We start from the raw sequence: 22,123 nt of genomic DNA, 5'->3' as shown, positions 1-22,123 counted from the left end.
CTGTCCATAAGAGCCATACAGAAAAGACAATAAAGGTCGGTTTCTGAAGGCAACGTTCCACTGGCCCACCCGTGTGCCCAAGCTGTGACACAAAGTCTCCAGGGTCAAGTAGACGAAATCCATATTTGGAGCAGACTTATAGATGATATTTCTATTAATGTGCACATGGAAGGTTTAATGGAAGGTGAATATTTGGATTCTGAAACCAACCAAAAGGTGTCTGACAACTAAAATGTACAATATCATCTATCTGCCTATCTACACAGACTTTCAACATTATTTTTAAATACTTCTGTTTTTGATCCAAAATCTTGTGTCCTCCTTGCAATATGGACAAGCAGGAACATGAAGACGTGCAAGGATATTGTATCTTGCTGTGCAAGATGTTACAATGATATGGTAGAAATTAGGAAAACATATCAGATATGTCACAACTCCTAGAACGAGAGTAAGGACAAGGCTCAGCAGTTTCCCTGTATGGCAGATTGTTGGATAGGGAACATGTATGCACAAAATGCCTTCAATAAAAGGCTTACTGTGTCATGGATTTTTTTTTTAAATGATTCTAGGTTCTTCAAATATTTAGAGAAGTGCTCCGAGGCGACCTTCTAGGGCTGAGACTCTTGGTGGTCTCACGTATTAAAACAGCTTGTAAATATTCATGAAACAGGAAAGACACCTGCAAAAAGTCTATAGGCTAATATAAAGGAGAACGTGTCCTGATGCAAAAACTGGCTGAATAATTGATCACTACCAAGAAGCAAATTTACTAGAAGGAACATCGGGACTGGCGCGGATTTATTAGGTGATGTTACGACATAATGGCTTGCTCAGTTGATACCATAAGAGGCTGTGTTCACCTGGGATGTATTATATTCAATAAAGTTAAAGGGTAAGAATAATAAATCTATAGTTCACAAAAAACATATTAGATACATAGATCTTTTGAAAATGTAAGTACTTTATTATTTACTTCATGGTCTCCAATAATCAAAGTGCTTATGCCAGCAAACTGGTGTAAAAAAAAGTTGCTAAATTTTGCACAACACCAATTGCTGAAATATGTTGCGACTTTTGGTGCTTTCACACCAGCACCGCCAAAATGGGTGGACCTGGGGAGGAGCCAGGGAGGTGCAGGGCCTGGCTATGCCAGCCCATCAGATTCATCTAAAGTGACGGCGTTTCTTACGCCAGCAATCTTACAACTGGAATCATATTTTTGAAGAGGCACATAGAGGCTAAAGCCACTGCTAAGATGCGCCAAATTCATTACGTAGTGTGTGTCTCTAGAATCAATTCTGTGCATCCTATTCCTTCAGGCCCCCCCCATTGACACTGGTGTACAAAACAGCAGTCTTAGGGTATGTTTCCACGGTCAGGATGGCCGGCGGTATCGCCGCAGCGGCGAAGCCGCTCGGCGCTAAGCCCCGCCCCCTTTATGGGTCGCGATCATGCTGGATGTGTTAACTCTTCACATCCGGGATGATCGCTCTCTCCCATAGGGCCCTGTGATATGCCTTGCGGGGACGCTGCGTCCCCGCAAGGTGTACGGACATGCTGCGATCTGAAAAGACGCGCAGCATGTCCGGAGTCGCAGGGCCGCCGCGTGCGGGTTTCCACGCATAGTGGAGATGGGATTTCATCAAATCTCCTCCACTATGCTGGAACATCTGGACGCTGCGTGTTTGACGCTGCAGCTCTGCGCAGCGTCAAACAAGCAGCGTTTCCTTACCGTGGAAACATACCCTTAGTGAATTAGGGCTTATGTTTTTATTGTATGTGCTGAACTGCTGCTGAAATCAAATGCCATCCCACGACTCCCATCCTGGTGATTAGTGGGGCTCCAATCAATCTGACATTCATTCCTTATGAGCTCAGGAAGGCTCTGTGATGGTCAGCGTAATGTCCAACAACTTGATAATGTGCTCTGTAATAATCCGCAAATCATTGTATTTAAGAATTATATTATCTTACCCTGAAAAATGTCTCCAAGTTGCCAGCTACTATATGTCTGCTGTTTACTGCCTATAGTAATGGATAATCTGTCTCTAGCAGCAGATACACTGAGAGAGATGATTTTAAGTAGGTGTGATTGTTTTTCTCTGTGCTCCTGCTGTTCTCTCTGAAAAAAAAAAAAACTGTATGCAGGCATAAAGGAGAGGTGGTATTTCAGTTCAGGCAGGCAAGCTATTGGGCACTGACACCTGCTGAAAAGTGAGGGAAATTAAGTTTCAGAACCTGTAGTGCTAATAGAAAGCTTATGCAGAGGATCTGCCCATGTAATAAAAGTGGATGACAAGTTTCAGAGACTTGAGAGTTTTTGGACATATTAGAATGGTATGTGCTCCAAAAGCTATTTCAACTTGTTGTGGGTGTTACTAAGACCAGGCTTAGCTAAAGGTTTTATGTAAAAAGATAGGTATTCTTTAGATTCTAAAAAGTGTCAAGGGAAATGGTAGCTGTTCAGTAGTTGGCACCTCACATATCCCTTATGCTAGTAGTTTAGAAACAAAATACCTCTTATGTCTGATAAACAAGAAAAAATTTAAAGGGTTGTCCAGCACTATTTTTTTTACTATGAGCCTAAAAACTAACAGACAGGTAGTCCTAACCATCAAACTGTTCTAAAATTCTTGCAGGCGATTCAGCTGCTCTATATCAACAGCCAACGTCATGCTGATTGACAGCCAGAGCTGGCTGTCAATCTGCATGACATCAGCAGTCATGGCCTGTCAATAGAGAAGTGTTGAAGGAAAGTCACTGCACTGTTAATGCGACATCAGTGGGAGCCGCTGAATCGGTTTGTGACCACTCTATAGCAGCTGACATTGGTGCCGGGCACAATAGGTAGATAGTAAGCCCATAATAAAAAAAATTAAATAGGTCCGGCTAACCCATTTAAGTGTGAAAAAGGCGCCCTTAAATGAGTTGTCCACTAAAAAGACAACCCGTTCTTGATCCAAATGTTTGGCCCCCATAAAATAATAAAGCCTATACTCACCTCCCGTGCCGGCGCTGTTCCTGTGGTGTCGGGACTCGCGGTTACGGTGCTGCTGTTGTGACACGTAACGCTGTTGCACAGTCAGCGCCGGCGTCACTGTCCCCGCCTTCGGACAAATCAAACATGAAGTGGAAGGCTGGGGTGCAGCGGATCTCAGACTCCCTAGTCATGCTCAATTCAACAGGAGGAGGGGACAGTGACGGGAGCAATGATTGTGCGCTGGCGTCACGTGTCACAACAACTACACAGTAGCCCTGGGAGATGGAGTGCCGACACCGCGTGAATGGTGCCAGTATGGGAGGTGAGTAGTTGACTCAAGTAGTGGACAACTTCTTTAAGAACAATTTTATGCACAACTTAAATGAACACACTGGTAAGGAGGGTCACAATATACATGGGTTAAGAGAAAAGAGGAACACGGCTCTCATTAAATGTGTAGACCAGTGAAATGTCTTACTTGAAGGGCTTGTTGAGTTTAACAGGTAATGATGTGTTGCTTGTCTATAGGGTTAAATGGGATGTTATACTGATATATTATACATTTGAGTTTACATTATTAATTGATTGTCATCTCCAGAGTTTGTTTCGCTATATCTACTGAGCTTGATGTATTTTTTATTGCAGTCTGATTTTTACCCTGGTAAGATCTGAAGGTGCTGAACAGAAGACATCATTAAAAAGAGTTTAGTGATCGTATTATTTCTCCAAGGCAGTAAGTAATGTTCATACAGTACTAATGAGCAATAAAGCTTTTGTCTTTTTTCTATAAAGCTGCTTCCTTCGTGCTGTTTTCCATTTAGAAATACAGACTTTTAAAGCAACATGCATTTCATTAAGATAATTGGCATACAAAGGTGATGTGGGTAAATTTTGAGTCTCAATCCAAACAGACCTTAAATTACCGTAAGTACATTTTTTTGATGTCTTCCTTAATTTGGGGCTTTGTTCATACCATACTAAACTTTAAATATCCCAAATTTCTTGCTATGCCTTTACTGCCAAATTTTTCCCACTGGACCGTCACTATACGAAGATGGATTTTTATGGATTTCACTGATTGTAAGAACCTACAGCTATAATAAAAGTAAAATCAATTTATTTAAAAGTAAAAAAATGTTATCGAGTGCACTTACCTTCATACCAAATGTAAAAATAGTGATTATAATTTTAAAAACAAGAGCTAGGGCCAATTGCCACATTGCGGTGTAAACTCCTGGGCCAGCTGGTCGATCCGGGATGTCATCCACCGGTCTGGTCATGTTGATATCATTAATGTAATCACAGAGTTGAGAAGACTCAAGTGCTCCACAGTCATTGAATAGCTCGGAGATAAGTTCACTAGTGCTTCTTCGTGTATATGGGTTTGGGTAAGCTATGATGGCCGTAATGGCTGTCACAACAATAACTTCCAGTACTGGGTACTTGCCAAGGCTAGTGGTCTTACGCCTGCGACACCAAGCAATGTTACAACGAATAAAGAGGGTTCCCCAAAGTCCTCCAAACACACCAAGAAGAATAAAAGGAAATAGCTCAGCCATGTACCAAGGAGTATGGTATTCGACATAAAAGAGAACCAGACGACTGTTCCCAAATGGGTTAATTGATCTCAGAGTAAAGGCAGCCACGAGAGCAGCAAAGAAGGAACGCCACAGGGTTTTTAGAGGAAAATAGTAACTGACCTACAAAAAAGGCAGATTTTAGTAATGAGCAAAAGTAAACCAGCATTCTCTAATTAAATACTATGTTGCATTAAGACAGGGAAAAATGAATTACCATGATTTCAGTTGATTGCATTCTACCTACTTTTACCTTTTTATTAATATATGGTATCATATCTTAACAATTGAAAAATATAACATATATATACCATATATATATGTAGTTATATATTCAATTATATATAATACAGTTGAAAAATATAACTCATACTTCTAAAGCATGTAAACCTACTTGTCAATATTGTATTGACCCTTCTTTAAACAAAAGGAAGTCAAAATAGGGTGTATGAAAAACTTGGATGCATTAAAATGTTCTCACAGTGGTGTAAAATATGAAAATAAGTAGAGATGAGCAGATCGTTTGAAATTCGAATTGAATGAAACTCAATACTTGAAAGCATGTAATTGCTTGGAATAAACACATTGGGGAGAGAGAGTGAAAAACCCACTGACCATAAGAGCTTACGCTTTGTGGGCAAGGACCCCATTGACCATAACAGCTTACACATTACAGAAGAGAGAGACTTACCTAGTGACTGGTGATGGAAACTGACTTCATACACACGGACATACAATCCATACATATTGTGCTTCATTGAGAACTGCTGATCAGTGATGGCCTTGGTACTGACCACCACTGTACAAGCAAGGTATGATAATTAGTGATGAGCTAATATACTCGTTACTCGAGATTTCTTGAGCATGCTCAGGGGACCTCCGAGTATTTTTTAGTGCTCGGAGATTTAATTTTTCTTGCCGCAGCTGAATCTGTTAGCCAGCATAAGCACATGTGGGGGTTGCCTGGTTGCTAGGGAATCCCCACATGTACTTATGCTGGCTAACAGATGTAAATCATTCAGCTATGGCAATAAAAACTAAATCTCCGAGCACTAAAAAATACTCGGAGGACCCGCGAGCATGCTTGTGAAATCTCGAGTAACGAGTATATTCGCTCATCACTAATGATAATCCGTAAGATGTCATAGCTGCAGGGCATTATGACTATGATGCTAGCTCTCTGTCAAATCCCTCAGTAGTGCGAGAAATGGTGACAGTCAAGGTTTTTTTTGCAAACTGTGAATCAAATCTCAAAATGTTCAAATTCAAACTCGATCTTCTAATGATCTATCTGCTCATCTCTAATCTAAAAATGAGTATTATTGACCCAACAGATACCCTGCATTCCTTTTCAGATGGTTCCCTGGTCCCCTGACGGTCTTTAATTTTTCCCGCTCCATCTGGACAGACATTTGACTACAGCAGCCAATCACTCTATGTAGCAGTGACATGTTAGCCTTCACTTGGCCAGCAAATGGCTACAATGGTCACATGTCTGTCCATACAGAACAGGACATACAGAGACTGGCAGGGGACCTCTGGAATCGTCTGAACTGGAGCAGTGGGGAATTGCTAAGATGAGTATTTCTACTTTTTCTCATTTTACACTACTATAAATGTTGTATTAATCGCCATTTTATAATATTACTAGCTGTACTACCCGGCTTCGCCCGGGTTAATGACTGCTGTTAGCAAAATAGAATGTGATAACAAAAATGTATTCTGCACACAAAAACCACAAAACAAATAGATAGAAATGTAATTATTAAAAGGCAAAAACTAAGCTAATAGAAGCATTTCACAACATATATTAGCTTTGTTATACTGAGAATGTCTTTGTTGCCTATATTAACCAATCAGAGCTCAGGTTAATTAACTGTAGCAAAATAGAAGCTGAGCTGTGATTGGTTGCTATTGGCAGCCTGATAAATCCCCAGCCAACAGGAAGCCCTCCCCCCTGGCAGTATATATTAGCTCACACATACACATAATAGACAGGTCATGTGACTGACAGCTGCCGTATTTCCTATATGGTACATTTGTTGCTCTTGTAGTTTGTCTGCTTATTAATCAGATTTTTATTTTTGAAGGACAATACCAGACTTGTGTGTGTTTTAGGGCGAGTTTCATGTGTCAAGTTGTGTGTGTTGAGTTGCGTGTGGCGACATGCATGCAGCGACTTTTGTGTGTCGAGTTGCATGTGACAGGTTAGTGTAGCAAGTTGTGTGCAGCAAGATTTGTGCATGGCGAGTTTTGCGCGTGGCGAGTTTTATGTGTGGTGCGTTTTGAGTATGTGCAAGTTTTGTGTGAGGCAACTTTTGCATGTGGTGCAACTTTTGTACATGTGGCAATTTTTCTGTGTGTGCAAGTTTTGCATGAGGTGAGTTTTCCATGAGGTGAGTTTTGCACGTGTGGCGAGTTTTGCGTGAGCCTAGTTTTGCATATGGCGAGTTTTGCATGTAGCGAGTTTTGCACGTTGCGAGTTTTGAGTGGTGACTTTTGTGTTTCGACTTTTATGTGGCGAGGTTGGTGTGTGTGTGGTGAAATGTGTGCTGAGGGTGGTATATGTGTTCAAGCACGTGGTAGTGTGTGGCGCATTTTGTGTTTGTGTTCATATCCCCGTGTGTGGTGAGTATCCCATGTCGGGGCCCCACCTTAGCAACTGCACGGTATATACTCTTTGTCGCCATCGCTCTCATTCTTTAAGTCCTCATTGTTTACATCTGGCAGCTGTCAATTTTCCTCCAACACTTTTCCCTTCACTTTTTCCCCATTATGTAGATAGGGGCAAAATTGTTTGGTGAATTGGAACGCGCGGGGTTAAAATTTCACCTCACAACATAGCCTATGACGCTCTCGGGGTCCAGACGTGTGACTGTGCAAAATTTTGTGGCTGTAGCTGCGACGGTGCAGATGCCAATCCCGGACATACACACATACATACATACACACATTCAGCTTTATATATTAGATATACCTGTATGTAATCTCCTGTATATAGTATATACCTGTGTGTCATCTCACCTATATATAGTATATATCTGTGTGTCATCTCCTCCTGTATATAGTATATACCTGTATGTCATCTCCTCCTATACATAGCATATACCTGTATGTCATCTCCTCCTGTATATACTATATACCTGTAGGTAATCTGCTCCTGTATATAGTATATACCTGTGTGTCATCTCCTCCTGTATATAGTATATACCTGTATGTCATCTTCTCCTGTATGTAGTATGTACCTGTATGTCATCTCCTCCTCTATATAGTATATACCTGTGTGTCATCTCTCCTGTATATAGTATATATCTGTGTGTCATCTCCTCCTGTATATAGTATATACCTGTGTGTCATCTCCCCTGTAAATAGTATATACCTGTGTGTCATCTCCTCCTGTATATAGTATATAGCTGTATGTCATCTCCTCCTGTATTAGCCCTCGTTCACACGTTATTTGGTCAGTATTTTTACCTCAGTATTTGTAAGCTAAAATGGCAGCCTGATAAATCCCCAGCCAACAGTAAGCCCACCCCCTGGCAGTATATATTAGCTCACACATACACATAATAGACTGGTCATGTGACTGACAGCTGCCGGATTCCTATATGGTACATTTGTTGCTCTTGTAGTTTGTCTGCTTATTAATCAGATTTTTATTTTTTAAGGATAATACCAGACTTGTGTGTGTTTTAGGGCGAGTTTCGTGTGTCAAGTTGTGTGTGTTGAGTTGCGTGTGGCGACATGCATGTAGGGACTTTTGTGAGATGAGTTTTGTGTGGCGACATGCGTGTAGCAACTTTTTGTGTGTCGAGTTGCATGTGACAGGTTAGTGTAGCAAGTTGTGTGCAGCAAGTTTTGCGCATGGCGAGTTTTGTGCGTGGCGAGTTTTATGTGTGGTGCCTTTTGAGTATGTGCAAGTTTTGTGTGAGGCAACTTTTGCATGTGTTGCAACTTTTGTGCATGTGGCAATTTTTCTGCGTGTGGCAATTTTTCTGCGTGTGCAAGTTTTGCGTGTGGCGAGTTTTCCATGAGGTGAGTTTTGCACGTGTGGCGAGTTTTGCATGTGGAGAGTTTTGCGCATGGCGAGTTTTGAGCGACTTTTGTGTTTCTACTTTTATGTGGCGAGGTTGGTGTATGTGTGGTGAAATGTGCGCTGAGGGTGGTATATGTGTTCGAGCACGTGGTAGTGTGTGGCGCATTTTGTGTGTGTGTTCATATCCCCGTGGTGGTGTGGTGATTATCCCATGTTGGGGCCCCACCTTAGCAACTGTACAGTATATACTCTTTGGCGCCATCGCTGTCATTCTTTAATTCCCCCTTGTTCACATCTGGCAGCTGTTAATTTGCCTCCAACACTTTTCCTTTCATTTTTTCCCCATTATGTAGATAGGGGCAAAATTGTTTGGTGAATTGGAAAGCGCGGGGTTAAAATTTCACCTCACAACATAGCCTATGACGCTCTCGGGGTCCAGACGTGTGACTGTGTAAAATTTTGTGGCTGTAGCTGCGACGGTTCAGATGCCAATCCCGGACATACATACATACATACATACACACACACATACACACATTCAGCTTTATATATTAGATGCTCAGTTATCATTATTCAATTGTGAAGTGGCATTTCTAGTGGAACATTTTAAATATTTTCATCAATGACAGTGCAGACCATGTGACTATTAAGATTAAATGAATAGAGAGGATCTTAGAATTTGTACAATGCTCATGCTGTGTATTTTATTTTAGTAGCATTATATTGTAAATTTCTAAACCGTTTTGATCTGATCCTAAATAGTTGGAATTAGAGAGCCTAAAATAATCTGATTGTGCTAAGATCTGGAATACAGTTTCATCAGCTCTATAAAACATTCTCAAGGTGTTTTAGAGACTTTTATGTTAACAACTAAATTGTTAAGTATAAAGAAGTAACTTTATTCTAAAGAATACCTCTTCCAAACTGAATAGCACACCACCAATTGGGGCTCCAAATGCAACAGAGACTCCTACTGCCGCTGCTGCTGAGAGTACCTGTAACATAAATATTTTAGGATTTTAAAAAATGGCATATTAGTACATACATTAAGTAACATACTTTTTCAGGCTAATTTACTTACTTCCCTTCTTTTCCCTTCATTCTTGCTGTACTTGGACAACAGGCTGCTGAATAGATTGCCACAGCAACATGCCACGTGCACTGAAGGTCCCTCTTTTCCGAGACTTAATCCTGAAGACACCACTAACACTAAAGTCACTGTTTTTATCAACAGTGTCCACTTTCCAAGGTAACCTCTTATTATGAAACCACTGAGGATGGTTTTTATCTAGAATATAAGAAAAACCTTTAGACTGAATGTATATGGTGGACATTAAGAAAAGAAAGTCACATTTGATCATTTGACTCTGTAGCCTTTTTGGAAGAAGTCAATATATACATCCCAAAAGAATGATTATTTATTTTATTATCAAATGTCTTACCATAGAGTCCATGGACTTAGTTCTGAAGATAAGCAAAATTTAGAAATTAGCATTTCGAGTTAAAGGGTTGCCCAATAGAAGAACAAAAAAGGTGGATGGGTTGTAATATCAGACCCAGCCGATAGACGAGAGCGGAGCTCCTTCAAGAAAAAAAATCTGACACTTTTTCTTATTGTGGGCAAACCTGACACAAGCTAATACAGGAAAAGGCCCCTACAAACATTACAGAGCTGTAAGACAAATGATCGTTCATACAACTGCTATATTCCCCAACTGACCCACGCACAGGAACATGAGACTCCTGTGTTCTTTGAGATATTCCTGGCCAGACTGCTCTCGTAGCTTCTTATCTCTTGGAACGCATCATCAGGGAAGAATTGGGAGTTATCTAAAAATTTTAAGCACACCATACACATTAGATGGCTGTTTGCTCCGCTGACAGGATTATCCACCAGCTCTCCCATACACAGGTACACTTGTTCAAACAATGAAAAAGCCATCAATAGAACATGTCTGGCAACAGCATATCTCTGGGAAAACAAACTGATTAGCAGTCCAAAAAGTGGCCATGTCTAATCGTCATCTTCCCCAATAATAATCAATTAACTGGGGCCCACACACGGTAGTCTGTTGCCTGAAAGCCGTCGATATTGGTGGGTTTGGCTTATATTAATGTTAGGATTCCTGTTTTCCTTCCACAGTTTTGCCACTAGTGGCTGCTATTGTTCACCTTAATTGTGCTGCATTTCCACTCCATACCATTGGAGGCTGCTGTTGTGTTCTGTAATTGCCCTTTACTAAGATGATAGATTCTGAACCTGTGGAATCCATCTTTTTTCCTGTATGGGCCTATTTAAAGCCACATGGATCGCTCTTTCGTGGCTTGAGTATCCCGTTACGATACTGGTGTATCACTGCTGGAATCCAGTGGCCAGAGCAGCACGAACAAGAAACAGCAAGCAGTAGAAGTCCCTGGAGTTAGTTAAAGAAGTTGTAGGAAACAATCCATAGATAACATCCTGGATTAGATAATTCAGGAGCTGGAGACTGGAACTAGACTAACAGACACAATACTCAAGCAATGAGTGAGAGATCCATGTGGCTTTAAGTAGGCCTGAACAGGAAACACGATGGCTTCTACAGTTTCAGAATCTACCATCTTAGTAAATAGGCAATTACAGAACACAAGGGCAGCCTCCAGTGGAAAGGTGTGGAAATGCAGTAAAATGATCAAGGAGAACAATAGCAGCTACTAGAGGTCAAACTGCAGAAGCACATTAGGAATCAAGACTATTAGTCTAATGTGTGTGAGACCCTAAAGATTGTTGGAAAATTTTGACAATATTAACGGGTTAGAACAACTTTAATGTGTATGAAGGCATTAGTACAGCATAAAGTTACCTAGGTTTAGACAGCCATTAAGTTATCTGACTAGGAATACTAAAAATGCATACTATACCATAAATTGTATCTAGACAATACGTGTCGCTTGAGCTCAAATTCATATAGTGCTCAGCATAAAAGAGCACACCCCTTTTTTGAATAGTAAGATTTTTTCACATTCTGTGACTTCATGATATCATCAATGAAATGTAGTTCCATTGACATCAGTAGGACTTATGTAGCCCCACATAAGGACATGCACCACCATATTTCACTGTAGGCACCATGCATTTATCCTATTACTAAGAGAACTTGGATGCCAGAAACATATCAGGTTTTTATATCTTTAGAATCCATACTTTTAAAGATTTTCCAATAATTTTTTGATATACCGTATTTTCTGGTGTATAAGACGACTGGGCGTATAAGACGACCCCCAACTTTTCCATATAAAATATGGAATTTGGGATATGCCCGCTGTATAAGACGGGGGTCATCTTGTACGCCCAGTCATCTTATACGGCGTGTGGTTCCCAGGGTCTGGAGGAGAGGAGACTCTCCTTCAGGCCCTGGGATCCATATTCATGTTAAAAATAAAGAATAAAAATAAAAAATATGTATATACTCACCCCTCCGAGAAGCCTGGCTGTCACTGCTGCAAGCATCTGCCTCTGTTCCTAAGAATTGCAGAGCATGAAGGACCCTCGATGACGTCGCGGTCCTGTGATTGGTCCGTGACCGCTCATGTGACCGGTCACCTGACCGTGACGTCATCGAAGGTCCTTCACGCGCTGCAATTCTTAGGAACGGAGGCAGATGCTTGCAGCGGTGACAGCCAGGCTTCTCGGAGGGGTGAGTATATACATATTTTTTATGGGGAACATCCAGGATCGCTCCCTGCACATGCCGTACCTGGCGTATAAGACAACCCCCGACTTTTGGGACAATTTTTAGAGGTTAAAAAGTCGTCTTATACGCCGGAAAATACGGTATTTTATTTATTGTTGGATGGATGTGCCGATTTTTTCCTCCCCACAATTTCATTAGCTGGCTAAACTTCACCCGCGGGATCGGCACCCTCCATATGTATTTCAACCTCCAGCATTGGACTGCAAGGCATTGTGAGCTCAATATCCCCCTCTCCTCTTTCACTGTATCACCATGTTTCACTGTAGGCACTAGTGATGTGTCGTTCGTGAACGATCTGACACAGAGTCGGCTCCCTGCTGTGAACAATGGGAGCTGACACGCCAGTGAGAGCCACTAAAATCCCTGAATGGCTCTCACTGGGTGTAAAATCCCAGATTTCGGCAGAGGTAACTCCGCCCACCTGAGCAAAACTGCATCCACTCATCAATTTAACTGGTTCCTAGCAAGTGGGCGGAGTTTCTGCGGTACGTGGGCGTGGTTTTGGGCGCCTGAACACACATTCAATGGGGATCCATTTAGGATCCAAAAAGAGCCATTTTGTGAGCTGAAAGAGCCGGCTCTTTTTGGTGAGCGGAGCCATGAGAGCCGGATCATCAAAAAGAGCTGGATTGCCCATCACTGGTAGGCACCATGCATTTATCTAAATTAATTTTTCTAAAAGTGTGGTCCCTACAGTGAAATATGATGGTGGCAGTGTCCTTATGTTCAGTGAGATATTGGTTAAAATCTTACTTTTCAAAGAGCATGTACTCATTTATGCTCACCACTGTATATTTCTTTGCTCCTTCTTAACACCACGCCAAATAAGTTATAATTCTATAGAGGCCTGTTTCTAAAGACAAGCAGCATGTGCAAAATGAACCAAGGAATCGGCTTTAAATATAATGAGCTACAAATTGTGGTTCTGAGTTTCATTTCACTATAAAACTAGAATTTTGCAGCACACATGACGCCATTTAAAGTTACATTAGCCTTTCAGCTAACGTCTTCATAGACACAGGTGTCAAGTCTCCCATTTCTTTCCAAAGTTTTCCGTTCTTTAAATAAAATGTAATTTCCATGTCTGGTGGTAAGAAAGCATCAAACTCGCCTGTAGAACATGTTTATTTTTTTGTATAATATCTACTATATAAAATATAACACAAAACAGTTGCTGAAACATTTTGAGACAAACATCAAAAAATGAGAATCCTCAGTGATTATTACCTTTTAATAAGTGCTTGAAAAGATGAACTTTCAAGACTGACTATGTCACTTGATATAAATATGCAACGCTTTTAAATTTTTTTTTTTACTTGATGTCAATGTCGTTCTCCTGAATTTTTTTCTTTCTTTTTTTTTTTTTCTTCCTGTGCCTCTTCATTCCTGAGATATGGAATCTTCTTCTCTACATCTGAATCTAGTTTGGATAGTTAAGTGGTTGTGGCCATCAAATCTTCTCTAAAGGAGTTGTTTTGAAGACCCTGCCCAGTTGGTTAAAAATACTAGATTTATTCACAAGGAAAAATAGACCACAACTCAGAGATGTAGTGGCACATGGACACCAGATTGAGGTGATTGAAATAAATCACATATTTATGGCAAGTGGCAGGTCCTCTTTAACACATTTGAAAAATTTTTTTTACATAAAATAACACAAGAAAAGTACATTAAATATAGTGATATAAGGACCATCAAAATGGATAGAAGAATAAACAGATGAGGAGAGGTTCATAGATAAGGAGTGAAAAAAATAAACTGTTCTCTCAATCTCCATCAGAAGACAGTCAAACTTCCACATCCCTTATCATCAAGGACTCTTAATTTTTACAAAACTATCAACACCAATGCCAGGCTGCTTGTCCCAAAAATACAACAGTCAGGTGATACAATAATTTATTACATTGTTATTCCAGTACAATCCTGGGTACATTCTGACATGTAGAGAAATGAGAAAGTATCTTACCTCAGGTATTCCAGAGCCACACGCATAAGGGGCAAAGACTCTAACCAAGGACACAGCCAAAAAGGAGAAGGTCAAAGCCCACATAGTGTAAAGGAAATAATTTAAAACATATGCACTGGCACCCTGAAAGAAATTACACAAAGAGTCAAACATATTATGCGCTTTCATATGAAATTGCAATAAGACATTAACTTAAGAAGCAAAAATAAGAAGACAGGCACAGTATATATTCTAGATCTAGGGGGAGGTGGGTAGGAGCACGAGAACAGTCAAAGAATATGAATTCAGCTGGAAGTAGAAATCAAAATAAGAGTGCAAGGGAACCTGACACCTGATCATGCTGCCCAAACTATGGGCATCATAAGTCACAGCTTGGCTGCTTGTTTGCAGGTAGGTACTGTATGTTTCTCTCTGAAATGCCCGGCGTTTTACAGAAAATATACTTTAAAGATCTGGCCAGTGATCATAGTCATAGATGTGACTAGCCTTCAACTTCAATGGATGCTGGTGATTAATTAACTAAAGCGACGCTGAGGAAATCCGACCAGGAAGAGTGTCAGACTAGTCTGGTCACCACATATGGTGCGAAGATCTTCAAAGGATATTTTTTCTGAAATGCTGAAGCATTTCAGAGAAGACTATTCAGCCAGACTGATTCATGCTGCCTGCTGTTTGGGCAGCATGAATCAGCTGATAGGTTCTATTTGGAATACAGAACTCATGACTTTATAGCCTGAGAAGACAATAGAGTCCTAATGCCGGTGACTATCAACATCAATCAGTCCACACACTGTCAGGCACACATATAAGATGTCTATTAAGTGGATCATTGAGCAGTAGACAATTTCGATGAAATTCCAGCATCGTCAAGTGTTCATAGATTTGTAATCAACTATTAAAACTGTTAATGAATCCCTCAGTTCATCCCTCTTTTATCAGACTCGGCATAATGTGATACTTCAGTCTGTGAAAAACATTCACTCATTTCACATTCAGTCTTGAGCAGAAATTGCACATAATTAGCTTTTTTTCTCCATCATTAATGACTAGAGATGAGCAAATTTGCTCGGGTTCCCTCTTATTCGGCAAGCTATAGCGCTTGCAGAATAAGCTGCAGAGGGAACCCAGATACCTGGAGCGCTGCGGCTGATCAGCTGTTTGGCTCCACAGCTGCACGTGTCGCGGCTGTGTGACAGTAATGACACAGGCATGGAAAGCCTGTTTGTTGGGCTCTCCATGCATGTGTCGTGCCTCTCACACAGCCATGACACAAGCAGCTGTGGCGCCGATCAGCTGATCGCCCGGCGCAATCCAGGAAGCCGGGTTCCCGCTGTAGCTTATTAGCCAAGCGCTATAGCTTGCCGAATAAGAGGGAACCCGAGCAAATTTGCTCATCTCTAATAATGACCAAACATCAGAATTGAATAAGTAGTATCTATTTGCCATATTCATAAAGATGTTCTAAGCCATAGGAGAAATATGTAGCAAACAAGTACTTACTACTTATATATAGCACAGTAATGACGGACGCAGATGTGACCAACAGAAAGGGGTCTCATTCAAAAGATATTTCTGAGAGCAAAAAAACATCAGGAACTTGTAAGGTTCTATTCGCCAAACATTGGCTGAAAATAATATGCATTTGACAGGTTACACTCTGGATACTTTTTATTCATTTACCTATATAGCACCATTAATTTACAGATGTCATCATCAGTCCCCATTGGGGCTCACAATCTATATTTCTTATCAGCATGTCTTTAGAGTGTTGGAGGAGTACAGAAGAAACCCACGCAAACACAGGGAGAACATATACATTTCTTGGAAATATTATCCTTGGAGGAATTGAACCAAGGACCTCAGTGCTATAAGGCTACAATGCTAACCACTGAGCCACTGTCCTTTTTCTTGACAGTTTTGACAAGTGTAATCCATAGCATAGAAATAAAGAAGGTAACACTGGAAAAAGAGATAAAAGAGAAAATATGTTTAGAATCAAATTTAATTTATTGTGTCATTAAAGATAGTTTGTATAAGTGCTATCCATCCATTAGACTAAGTGGTGATCCAAAGAGAAGAATTCTCGCTTTTCTATCCATTAGCTTGTATGTAAGCTGTCCTGAGTGTTTTTTAGGTTTCCCTTGTGTATTAATCCAAGTAGGCAGAGAAGATTGTACATAGACTTTTTTTTCTTACATCAAAACATTTTTGAGAAAACTTTTACGACTTGCAAAATGGTTGATAAAGATAATGATATTATAAAGTCACAAGAAATTATGGTAAGTAAAATTTTGTATCATTCATTGTTCCTGACAAGAATACAGTGCTCAATCTTTACCCCCCATCTCCCCTCCACCCAGGCTACCCCCTCACCTATCTGAACTCACATTTTAATTTTATATCTGGGCATTTAATCCAGTCCTCCCACTGTTTTCCAAATTTCACAATTACCCCCCTTTGGATGAATATCTTTTTTCCCATCAAAATGGTGGTATTTAAGCAGCTCACAACCTCTTCCACTGACAGAGCACTTCTTGCCACCAGTGTTTAGCTATGGACTTTCTGGTTTTTATATAGTATTTTAGCTATAGCCAGTTGTAGTGTGGATGAGTTTCCAATGTCCTCCACATATCCCAACATACACACTTTGGGGCTAAGAGATATTTGAATTTAAAGGCCTCAAAAATCAATCTACTCACATCCTCCGACAACCCAACCAAGTATGACCAGGACTAGAACATATGGACCAAGTCTGCAGTGTCTTCTGTTGTAAATTCCGTTCTTGGGCTCCCTCTGGTGGTTTCTAGTGGAACTTAGCAGCTGCATTCACTAATCGGTTCCCTGGTCTTGTTATTTAACTGGGCTCTAGTCTGTAGTCAATGCCAGCTGTCAATGTTCCTCCTGTGGACTCTGTCCTTTCCTGGAAGTGCTCTGTTGGCCAGTTCACTTCAGCTTAAGATAAGTCTGCTAGTTTTTGGGGTATTTCCCTGCTTATGACCTTCCGTTCAAGTTAATGTTTTGTCTTTTGTCCAGCTTGCCAGTATGAATTATTTCGGCTAGTTGGAAGCTCTGGGGTAGCAGATTTGCCCCTCCACACCGTGAGTCGGTGTGGAGGTTATTTTTTGTAAACTCTGCGTGGATATTTAGTTTTTAATACTGACCGCACAGTAGCCTTTTCTACCTCTGTCTATTTAGATAGTTTTGGCCCTCCTTTGCTAAAATCTAGTTTCATTCCTGAGTTTGTCATTTCCCTCTCTACTCACCGTCAATATTTGTGGGGGGCTATCTTTCCTTTGGGGGTTTCTCTGAGGCGAGATAGTTTTCCGTTTCCATCTTCAGGGGTAGTTAGCTCTTAGGCTGTGAAGAGGCGTCTAGGCAGAGATAGGAACGCTCCACGGCTATTTCTAGTGTTGGTGTTAGGTGTAGGGCTTGCGGTCAGTAAAGTTACCACCTCCTCAGAGCTTGTACATGATTGGTTTTACCCACCAGGTCATCTCAGTACTGCTTCGTAACCATCAGGTCATAACAGTCTTCCCTACAATGTGGGCAACAATCATCTGTACTGAGGCCCTTCCTGTAGAGCACTTTTGGAGTTCTATATACTCAGTGAATGAGAAATAAGCTGGATCTTCTTTGAGACGTATTTATCAAAACGTTCTCTGGTGACTCTAAGATGTCATCCCACTCCTCTGAAGTAATATGACCCATACCCCTCTCCCACCTGGATTTAACTACAGACATGGGATCTCCCTGGATTTTTAGTAATAAGGAGTTACACATGAAAGATATAAGGCCTTTAGGATTTTCTGTACTTACCAGAGTGCATCCCATTCAAACAGGCCTATGCCACCATTATGGCAAAAACTGTTTGATGGATCAGGGTCTAAAAGTGTTATCATAACGTGCTAATAAGTCAGCAAAAAAGAAGGATCAGTACTGAAATGTTAGTTATGGAGTCTGACTGATTTATATCAGAGGCCTAGCCAGTAGTTTGCACAGCATAGAATGACTTAAGTGTAATATGCTATTGCAGGAATGCACTGACTGGCCAAGGCAAATTAAGAAGATTTGTTGCTATTGTCACAGGGCCTTCAGGGAGAAACAAACAATAGGAAAGAAAAGAGCTTTGGCTACAAAAAAAACAACAACATACTGTTTACTCTGCTATCAAACCAAGTATTTTACACTTGGCAGCAGAAATTTCTGGATACAACATGCAAGTTAATCTCGCCCAGGTTATCCATGCAGACCTTCATTGAGGAATTCTCAACACATTGACTCGCTAAACCACATCCATGTTTGTGTGTGCCACTTGATGGTTTCTGCTGATAAAGAAACTGATAAAATAGTCCTGTTTATTTTATGGGCTGGAATTGTTCAAAGAGTTTGTCCTGGAAGATAAAGTTGTTTTTTGCAAATATAAATTAATAAAACATAACATGATTATACTTAATTCTGAAAATTGCACTAATGGACTAATTTCAAACCCACTTGTGGTCCCGAAGTGTAACTTCTGCTTTTGTTCCAACAAGGACATGGAGCTTTTCCTCCCTCTCTGTTTTGATGAAGAGGCTGATTTATGGCTTTGCTCATTAGCTAAGCTAGCCTCCTTCTGTGTAGTTAGTGATGGAGGAGGAGGATGGCTTAGCTATTGAAATGAATTTTATTGACTCAGAGGAGAAAGCCATTGTTGGAATGACAGCAAAACTACATCTCGGGCACAAGAGGTGGTGCAAAATTGGTCTATCAGTGAAGACCACAGAATTAAAGTAGCACTGTTTGAGGAAGGTAAGAGTGTGTGTGTGTCTGTCCACTATGTTGTATTAGATTCAACAAATAATTGCTAGATAATTGCTGTAAGATGCGCCAATTCTGGCACTTAGCCTCACTCTTCCCACTTGCCCTGTAGTGGTGGCAAGTGTGGTAATAGTTGTGGGGTTGATGTCACCTTTGTATTGTAAGGTGACATCAAGCCGGCTTAGTAGTGGAGAGGTGTCAATAAGACACCTATCCATTACTAGTCCTATAGTTGGTAAAGGGTTAAATAAAGACACAACCAGAATAAAGTATTTTAATTAACTGAAACACTGAACACAGTTTGACCATTTTATTGTTATGGCTGATCCATGCGAAACCCTCGATCTCCTGTAATAAATGAAAAAAATCACAAACCAACAATATATCATACCTGTCCGGCCTTCAGTCAATCCCACTCCATAATCCATATCTAGGGCAGGGGTGGGCAATTAATTTTGCCATGGGGCCGAATGAGAAATTGGGATGGTTTTAGAGGGCCGGACCGGACCATAAGGCGCACCCCAAATTTGGGGTGAAAATTGCAGAAAAAACAATTTTTTATAAGATGGGGGTCCGTCTTATTGTCCGAATTTACAGTATCTTAGGCTACTTTCACACTAGCGTCGTGCACTGCACTGGGGAGGCGGGGGTGGAGTTCACGACGCTCAAAAAAACGTTACATGTAACTTTTTTTGTGCCAACGGTCCGACGCAACAGTCGCACTACGTCACTAATTCAAGTCTATGAAGAAAAAACGCATCCTGAAAGCAATTTTGCAGTATGCGTTTTTTCTACAGAACGACGCATAGCGACGTGCAGTGCACGACGCTAGTGTGAAAGTAGCCTTACCTGAGGGCTGGCGGTGGCAGAGCAGGGTCACAGGAGGCATAGTGTCGGCAGAGGTGGGGTGATGCGGTGTGGCGTGCACCTGAGCAGGGTCCCTTCCTGCTTAGGTGGGCGACGCCACGGCCTGGTGTCCATGGGGGGGTTGCAGCAGTGGTGTGGCGATGGCAGAGGTGTGGTATGGCGTGCGCAGGGTCCACCGTTGAGGTGACGCAGTGGCCCGGAATGCCATGTTAGCAGCAGAGCCGGGTTGAGTATCGTTGGCGGCAGCCATCTTCCCGAGGCCGCGCGTGCTGTGCTTCACGGGGAGATCGCGGCGGCCATTTTCCTGAAGCCGAGATCTAAATCAGCAAATTCGGCTTCAGGAAAATGGCCGCCGTGATGTCCATCTGCGCACGTGCGGCCTCCCGCGGCCATTTTCCTGAAGCCCCGTGAAGCACAGCACTCCATCGGCCTCGGGAAGATGGCCGCCGCCAACGATTTACAGGTGATCAACCCGGCTCTGCCTCTTGTGACTGGTGGCATAATGCTGCCTCCGGTCACAAGAATGATGGACACAGCCGGGAGCCAATGGCTCCTGATGCTGTGTCAATCACATGCTGACCCTGGACTCTGGAGGAACTGTATGCGCTGCAAGCGCATGCAGTTCTGACAGCGTGTGGATGAGCTCGGGGCTGGCGGCTGGCCGAGCGGTGCCGCGGGTGGCTGTCAGAAGTGACAGCTAGCTGGCGGGCCGTTTAAAAATCATCAGGCGGGCCCAGGTCTGATCTAGGGGATATACAGTTTACAACCGGGAGCGGTGCTAATGCGACCGTCCCAGCTGTAAACCACTGGGGAATGAGTGAGAAGCTGCCGGCGGCAGCATCAGTGGCTAGTGCTGACGTCACTGATGCTGCGCTGACTCACAGCTTGACCGGCGGTAAACTCTTGAGCGTGGGAAAATGAACTGGCATTTTCCCATGCTCCAGAGGTCATCGCAGTTCAGGCTGTGAGGAAGCGCAGCTTCAGTGACGGCACCGCTAATCAGTGAAGTTGCCGCTCGCAGCCATACTGAACTGGGATGACCTCTGGAGTGTGGGAAAATGCCAGTTCATTTTCCCACGCTCAAGAGTTTACCACCGGTCAAGCTGTGAGTCAGCGCAGCATCAGTGACGTCAGCACTAGCCATTGATGCTGCTGCCGGCAGCTTCTCAATCGCAATGCACTCGGATGTAAATCGGATGCTAGGAGTGAAAATTGCATTGCACTCGCATGGCACTTGTCCGTTTTTTCGATCTGGAAATCGGACCGTTTTTTTTTCTCACAAATGGGTATGAGCCCTTAAAGGGGCACAATGAGCAAATCTGAAGCATGATGTGGGGAGCAAGACAAATAAATTTTCTTTTTAAATCCCCTCCTCAGTACTACTACTACCAGGCATGAGATATCAAACAACATTTTAATGGGATTTTATTTGAACATAGCTATTACCTCTGATTTCTCAATCATCAGTTCAGACCATTTCTGCCACTGAGGACATTTATCCCGGTCATCAAAGGTGGTTTCATCTGATAGCCAGCAGCACTGTTCACGGCTGTACCAGAACCCATTGAGACATATTCCCTCTTTTAGATCAGTCATCCAGTCCGCTGCTAAGTCTATAACTCCAGCTAAAGTGCCTATAAAATATAAGAACAATAGAATTATATAATTAAATGAAATAAAAACATATAATGTGGAGACGCAATACATAAGTGCTTTGCTGAAATGCTGCGCTTTCTCCAACAACCCTACAGTTTTCAGAAGCTCTTAGGAGTGGACCAGGCACCAGATTTCACAATATAAACTGCATACATTATTAAATAGTTATTTAAGATTTGATGAGGCCGATGTACTTACTTTGAAAACCTATGTCAGAAAATCTGTATAATCCTTTTTGAAAAAACTCCCTGTCTAATAATAACATTTTCATTTCAGGAGTCCTGTTCTAGCTGGATTCATACAATGATCCCTTGTATTTCAAGAGTACATCGACATTCAGACATGGATTTTCATCGCTAGTAACCCAGGATCATCAGGTCTAAGAAATTTTATTAATAATCCATGCAGGCTTTATTGTGAAATATTTTATCTCCTATAAATTAATGTGATTTCTGGAAATGCAGTAATGAAGGTACAAAATTACATTTCTGTACCTTTTTCTGTTAATTT

General features: G+C 41.6%; 1 protein-coding gene across 1 annotated transcript in view; it reads right to left on the bottom strand.

Annotated features, from left to right (window-relative positions):
- The window catches only part of CLCN4 (chloride voltage-gated channel 4), a 61,866-nt gene that overhangs the window by 20,094 nt on the left and 19,649 nt on the right, over positions 1–22,123 (bottom strand). Inside the window, exons 5-9 of the mRNA XM_077294745.1 lie at positions 21,404–21,591; positions 14,294–14,416; positions 9,675–9,881; positions 9,508–9,588; positions 4,135–4,680 (exon numbers count right to left, since the gene is read on the bottom strand). Coding sequence (XP_077150860.1) covers positions 4,135–4,680; positions 9,508–9,588; positions 9,675–9,881; positions 14,294–14,416; positions 21,404–21,591 — 1,145 coding nt within the window. The remainder of the gene's footprint in view (positions 1–4,134; positions 4,681–9,507; positions 9,589–9,674; positions 9,882–14,293; positions 14,417–21,403; positions 21,592–22,123) is intronic.

This window comes from Ranitomeya variabilis, chromosome 3 (genome assembly GCF_051348905.1).
Source record: "Ranitomeya variabilis isolate aRanVar5 chromosome 3, aRanVar5.hap1, whole genome shotgun sequence".
Classification (NCBI taxonomy): domain Eukaryota; kingdom Metazoa; phylum Chordata; class Amphibia; order Anura; family Dendrobatidae; genus Ranitomeya; species Ranitomeya variabilis.
The sequence above is the reverse complement of the archived record's forward strand: the minus strand, read 5'-3'. Positions and strand labels throughout refer to the sequence as shown.